We start from the raw sequence: 6,843 nt of genomic DNA, 5'->3' as shown, positions 1-6,843 counted from the left end.
AGCCCGCGCCCCGCCCCTCGACCGCTGGGGGTGGGGTGGGAGGAGCGGACCAGTGCGTCTGCGCCTGCGCGGAGCAAGGGGCGGGGCGGGGTCTCTAAAGCCGAGGGGGCTAAAGAGGGAGGCCTGAAGGACTCGTGCGGGCGGCGGGGGTCTCGAGGGCTGAGGACTTGGGAGGGGTGGTGTGAGGGCGGGGAACAGCGTGAGCGGAGGAGGGGGGAGGGGCGGGGGTCCGACGGGGTTGGGGAACCCTAGAGGTCGGGAGGGGCTCTCGCGGGAGCTGCGGAGGAAGTCCGGTGTTGGGAAGTGGGCCGGGGGGTAGGAGTGGTCTCATGGAGGATAGGGATCTCGTAGGCACGGGGGTGGTGCCGCCCTTCGCTTGGAAGGTGTCCCCGCAGAGGCCGGGCCGCGCGTTCCGTTAATTAGTCATTCAGCAAACACTGGCTGCGAGCTCGGAGTTGGGCGCTGGGCGCGGGGCGGGGCGGGGTGGAGAACTGGTGAAGGTTTCAGTAATTTACCAAATACTTATTAAGCACCTACTGTGTGCTAGGCCCTGTGCATGAAACAAAACAGTGAAAACTGTTTTGGGAAGCTGACATTGGGTGGAGAGGGGCCGACAGTCAACAAGAGAACATGTTGGTAGAGGAGGGTGCTGAGGAGGAAACAGCCGGGGAACTGAGGGGCTGCTGGAAAGTGCACTTGAGTGGAGACCCGAAGGGTAAACATCCGGGCAGGTGGAACAGCCAGAACAAAGAGGGAGCAGGATGTGAGGGGCGGGTGAGGCCGCCCAAGCCCCCAGGGCAGTGGTCAGAGCAGGGACTCGACCCCGCCCGCTGCTCATAAGCGCCCTCTGGTGTTTTCAGGGAAAACGGCCGTGAGTGGCGCTGGGAGACGGAGGGGACTGCGGGTGTCCCAGATAAGTGGAAGTTGGGGAAGGATGGTGGAGAAGGGAGGATGGTGAGGGTGGTGGAGGGGACGTTATCGCGAGCTCTGCTAAGTCTTGGGAAGTAGAGAACAATCGGTCCTAGTGTACTCCTGGAGGTAGAGTAAGGGGCACTGCTGTGGCCGGGATGCTGCGGGCTGGCCTCATTAAGCAGGTGCTGGCAATCTGCAGGAAGGGCGTCGGGCGGAGAGCGGAGCCCGCGGGAAGGCTGGGAGAGGAGAGCTAGTCGGGAGATGAGGAGCAGCGGGGAGGAGGGACTTCATGGACCACGGCGGAGCCTAGGCATTCTTCTGGAACCTGGGGAGGTTCCAGGAGGATGATAAGCATTTAGGTTGACGGCCAGGGGCGCTGGGGAAGCGGTTCTGAAGGCAGCTGACTGACCGACAGGAAACTGAGGGTCGAGCGACGGAACTGCCTCTGAGATGGTGCGGATGGCCCGCAGGGTTGGGGTACGGAACCAATAGGGTATGTTCAGGAGACGGGACAAAGCAGGAGCGTGGCGTGGCCTGAGCCAGCGGACCGGAGAGAGGCCAACCAATTCTATAAGGACTCCTGCCCCCACCCCCTGGACCTCCAAAAGTTTTCCCGGAATAGGGCGCCACCTGGCTGCTGCTGCGCACACCACTAGCTGCGTAGGATAAGGTGTTCCCCTTGGGGTACTAATTGTCCCCTAATCATACGTGTAGTTGTTATTTACAAAGCCAGATGGCAATGCTTGCCCACCCCGACATCACACCCATCACCACTTATACCAGGGCCTCTCCACCCAGCAGGGTGAAGGGGCTCACAGTCCTGGTACCCGCATTTTGCACCTGCAGGGTCCTGGAGGCTCCAAAACCGCATTTGTACAGCTTTTCAAGTTCAGGGTCAAAAAACTCCTCTCCAAAAAGGGGCAAATTTGCTCTAAGGTACCCCTCTATATGGGGCTTCCCTTGTAGCTCAGTCGGTAAAAAATCTGCCTGCAGTGCAGAAGTGAAGTCGCTCAGTCGTGTCTCTTTGTGACCCCATAGACTGCAGCCACCAGGCTCCTCTGTCCATGGGATTTTCCAGGCCAGAGTAATGGAGTGGGTTGCCATTTCCTTCTCCAGGGTATCTTCCTGACCCAGGGATTGAACCCAGGTCTCCTGCATTGTAGCCAGATGCTTTTACCGTCTGAGCCACCAGGGAAGTCATCAGTGCAGGAGACCCAGGTTCAATCCGTGGGTTGGGAAGAGCCCTTGGAGAAGGAAATGGCAATCCACTCCAGTATCCTTGCCTGGAAAATCTCATGGCCAGAGGAGGCTGGCGGGCTGCAGTCCATGGGATCCCAAAGAGTTGCACACAACTAAGTGACTGACTGACTTACCCCTCTATATACACTTTGAATTCAATGTGAAAAACATGCTTACTTCAGCACACGTGTTTTTCTGAATTACGGAAACCCCCAAATAGACAATCAAGGGTACAGCAAATGCTCACCCACTCCTGCCCTCCCTCTTGAGTTGTGGGGCCAGGCAGGCAGTTCCTGGTCTGAAGTGAACTTGGCCCATATAGCCCAGATCTTCCAGGCTGTATCTCTGACAAAGGTCCATGAAGCAGACAGCTAACGATCTCACCTGACACCCAAGCCTCACATGATGGGCCCAAGTTTCTAGTTGGTCCCTTTGAAGCATGACTGGGTGCAGGGGGCCATCCAGAGTGTTCTACCCCATGAACCAGCGGGCAGCCCCACTGTTCCTCAGTACCAGCACCCAGGTGTCCGTTTCCCTCACCCTTCCCTCTGGCCAGGTGTAGGTCAGGCCCACTGGTCCCCTCTCAGCCAACGGGAGCTTGGGTGGGATGGAGGCACAGACTGGAGGTCCAGCAGCATTCTGACATAGCTTCCTTTTATCAGCCTTGTTCCTTCCAGATTGCCCCTTTCCCTAGGGGCTTATAGGAGCGCCCTGTGAATCAGGGGCACTATTAGGCAAACTGCGGACAGGCTAGTCTCAGTGCTGTCACACCGTCTCCGGCCTTCTCCAGAATAGGTATAAAGACCCGTGCTTTCTGTTCAACGAAACTCCAGATCAAGATATTAACAGTACGGGGACTTCTGTGGCAGTCCTGTGGTTGAGTCCACATTGCCACTGCAGGGAGAGCAGATTAGATCCCTGGTTGGGGAACTAGGATCACACAATGCTGGGCCAACCTCACCCCCAGACATCAACAGTAAGCTCACTGATCTCCTGTTAAAACGGAGATCAAAGAGCTCAGAGCAGCGGCCACTGTGGGAAGAGGGAGGCACCTGTGTGCTCTATCTCCACACCCAGACTCCAGCCATCGCTCACATACCAAACCCAAGCAGACCTGGATGTCTCAAGGCCACCTCAGTATCTGCAGGACACACCCCTGCTATGTCCACCTTCCACCAGCTCTGGCTCCAACCTGGCAATCCTGTCCACATTCTCCCCCATCTTGCCAGTTACAGACCCCTTAGGACTTCACTGCTGCCTGGACAGTTACCCACCCTTTCTATTCACTGATGCACCTGCCATCTTTGCCATCGTGAAGGAAGTAACACCTGACAGGAACACTTTAGGGAACATGGTAGATGGGGGTGATCCCACCCACAGGACACCCCAGGAAGCCTCAATGCAAGGGTTGGGCCCTGGAGTTACTTTGGAAGATCTTTAGAAGCTGATCAGGAGCGCAAGGGAAGCCAAGAAGAGGGACAGACGTGGGCAGCACGGTTGATTGCCCAGGGCACTGAGGAACCATGGGAAACGTGTGAGAAGCTGGAGCATGGGGGAGGGAGGTCAGGTCACTGTCCACAGGTGGGCCCACTGGGGGAACTTGGGAAGAAGGGCTCCAGAAGGGGAAATGCTGCCTTCAGTCCAGGAGTGGCTGGGGCATAGGGAAGGCAGCACAGGCCCCTGGACATCCCAGGACTTGTCACAGAACCCAGTACACCTGATCCCTAGCCTCAACCTCCCTGAGAACGGATGTGTCTACAGCAGGAAAGCCCAGGTCACATGCTGCCTGGCTCTGGCCCATTTTTCACCTTAGCCTCCAGATTTTTTGATCATGCCCAGCCCCATTCCTGGGAGTCTTGATGGGTCACAGCACCCACAGGAAGTAAACACAGGTCGCACTCAGGACTAGAGAAATCTCTGCTTTTATTGGCCAGCAGGTTACTTGAGGGGGATGAAGCGGGAGGAATGGGTGGCCCCAATACCGGGCCGACCGTGCTTCACGGGCTTGTAGGTGATGGAGAACTCGCCTAGGTAGTGGCCAATCATCTCAGGCTGCAGAGGAAGGGTGGGGGATAGTCAGCGGAGGCACGGCGGCAGGGCCCCACCACCCCCAGGCCCAGCTCATCCCACACGCACCTTGATTTCCACCTGGTTGAAGGTCTTGCCGTTGTAGACGCCAACCATGCTGCCCACCATCTCGGGCAGAATGATCATGTCGCGCAGGTGCGTCTTCACCACCTCGGGCTTCTCCATGGGCGGCGCATCTTTCTTGGCCTTGCGCAGCCGCTTCAGCAACGAGTGCTGCTTCCTCCGCAGGCCGCGGTTCAGCCGCCGTCGCTGGCGCGCGCTGTATAGCTGCATCAGTTGCTCACTGCGGGTGAGGGCACAGAGTAGGCGGTCTGAGGCCCGGCTCGGCCCCACAGCCCACCAGGAACACTACTGCTTCACCAGGAACTCCGAGAGCAACGTTCCCCGCCCGGCCAGGGCCCACAGCACCCGCTCCGAACGTTCGCGAGGGAGAAGCTCTCCAGTTCGAGAATCCCCGCTCCGCTATCTACAAACGAGTAAGCTGAGCCGGAAAAACAGGTGACTCGGGGAGTTGCAAACTCGCGGGTACCCTGCTCTGCTCTGCTAGCCGCAAGAACCCAGCAGTGGGGCCACCCTGAGAAGCCCCCGGCAGATGAGGACCCTATGGTGTGCCCCCTAGGAAGCCGGCCCTTCCGCCCCAGACCGCGCACAGCTCTAGGAGAAAGGCGTCATGAGCCTCCCTTCCCATCCGGGGCCCGGGCTTCGCACCCCCCGGCCTAGATGTCTCCAGCTCCGGCCAAACCTTAGAGCAAGGGTCGCCAAACTCCCGCCCACGTGCCAAATCCCCCAGATACGGCGGCTGCCCTATCTTGTAAGGCTCGCGGGCTAGAGCGGCCTTTACGTGTCCGAGTGGACGCCAAAACGTCCAAAAGGGACTCGTGGAAAACCCGTTCAGTTCAATCCTCAAGGACTCATTTTTATCCGCACTCAGCCCCGCCCTCTCGCCTACATACGGTCCACGGCCGCAGGTCAGGCTGCAGCCCTCAACCCACCCTGGGGACCCCTCCAGCCGCCAACCCCCTGCCCGCCACGACTTACTAGGACATGTCCAGCAGCTGGTCGAGGTCTACGCCGCGGTAGGTGAACTTGCGGAAGGTCCGTTTCTTCTTTTGTTCTACTTCCGCCTGCGCGGGCCGGGCCGGGGGTGAGCGGGTGCCCGAGATCCACCCCCAGTCCCCACAGTGAGGTCAGTGGGCCCGCGGCTCCCGCCGAAAACCGCGCAGCGCTCCCGGTATGGGAGCCCATGGGCACGCACCACCTTGCACCCGATCCAGGGCGGCCCGCGCGGCTTCGGGCTACGGAGGCTCGGCTGGGACAAGCGGGCCGACACAGGCCTTCCCTGCCCCGAGTCATCCTGACAACCAGCAAGCCCGCCCCACACCCCCATATCCGGCGGTTCCACAGGCCTGCGGGAGAGGCCCGCAGCCTCGCGGCTTGACCTCGGCCTCCGCTATGGGCCAGAGCTCGGATGGCACCGGATGAACCCGGAACATACAAGGAGGACGTAACACTCACCATCTTGCCGGTTCTTGAGAAAGGATTTTTCGTTCTGCGCCAGCGCAGTTATCGCGGGGTCTCAATGCCCCGCCCCCGGCCTGCGTGCGCAAGCGCTTCCGCTTCCGCTTTCCCGACAGAGGACGCGCGCCGTCTGCTGTCCGGAGGTCAGAATTCTGTCTCCGAAGAATAAAAGAGCCCCGCCGCCATGACAAACCTGGACCTCAAATTAGAAAGCAGAGATAAAGATGTGTATAATCACAGCTATGGTTTTTCCCGTAGTCATGTACGGATGTGCGAGTTGGACCGTAAAGAAGGCTGACCGCCAGAGAATTGATGCTTTCGAATTGTGGTGCTGAAGAACACTCTTGAGAGTCCCTTGAACAGCAAGGAGATCAAACCACTCAATGCTAAAGAAATCAACCCTGATTATTCACTGAAAGGACTGATGCTGAAGCTGAAACTCCAGTTCTTTGGCTATCTGATGCGAAAAGCCCACTCCTTGGAAAAGCATCAGGATCCTGGGAAAGACTGCGGGCAGGAGAAGCGGGCAACAGAGGAGATGATTGGATAGTACCACCGACTCGATGGGCACGAATTTAAACAAACTCAGAAGATAGTGAAGGATAGGGAAGCCAGGCGTGCTGCAGTCTATGGGTTTGCAGAGTCGGACACGATTGAGTGACTGAACAACAGCTGCCCTCCACTGCTGGAACCCCCAGGCTGGAGCTGGCTGCTTAGTGTATGGGAGCTCCTTCTTCAACTGGGGCACGTGTGATTCGTCACTGCCCATTTTGAAAACTCATATTGTTGCTGCATAACCTCTATAATAGAACCCATGTTAAAAAGTGTTTACGGAGTGCCTGTTTGCAGAAGGCGCTGTCTGGGGTTCTGGCTGGCTCCATAGGGAGGATGGTTGAGGCAGACCTGTAAGGGACAAGGTCATACAGATATCTGAGCCAAGAGGGTGGGACACTGGCTTTGCACAGATGGTTAGAAATGGCATCCCTGATAAGGACCTGCAAGCCTTTAACAGAATTATGTAAAGTAACAACTGTAACTGCAGTATTAGGTTTGCAACACATAGAGGGGTAATATAACAATACCAAG

General features: G+C 57.9%; 1 protein-coding gene across 1 annotated transcript; it reads right to left on the bottom strand.

Annotated features, from left to right (window-relative positions):
- Positions 1–4,057: 4,057 nt before the first annotated feature.
- Positions 4,058–5,817, bottom strand: RPS15 (ribosomal protein S15). Its single transcript, XM_015096022.3, has 4 exons — positions 5,755–5,817; positions 5,278–5,363; positions 4,288–4,522; positions 4,058–4,203 (listed from the first exon to the last, which is right to left on the bottom strand). Exons 1-4 carry the CDS (start codon positions 5,755–5,757, stop codon positions 4,090–4,092), a joined length of 438 nt encoding a protein of 145 aa, XP_014951508.2. The 5' UTR covers positions 5,758–5,817; the 3' UTR covers positions 4,058–4,089.
- Positions 5,818–6,843: the final 1,026 nt, after the last annotated feature.

This window comes from Ovis aries, chromosome 5, assembly GCF_016772045.2.
Source record: "Ovis aries strain OAR_USU_Benz2616 breed Rambouillet chromosome 5, ARS-UI_Ramb_v3.0, whole genome shotgun sequence".
NCBI classification, from domain to species: domain Eukaryota; kingdom Metazoa; phylum Chordata; class Mammalia; order Artiodactyla; family Bovidae; genus Ovis; species Ovis aries.
This window is presented reverse-complemented; position numbering and strand designations above follow the sequence as displayed.

Excerpts from the sequence above, each read along its gene's own strand:
- RPS15 (XM_015096022.3), bottom strand. Across the intron at positions 4,523-5,277 it reads CAGCTGCTGGACATGTCCTA|TGAGCAACTGATGCAGCTAT; the intron begins GTAAGTCGTGGC and ends CCTCACCCGCAG. Across the intron at positions 4,204-4,287 it reads TCAACCAGGTGGAAATCAAG|CCTGAGATGATTGGCCACTA; the intron begins GTGCGTGTGGGA and ends CTTCCTCTGCAG.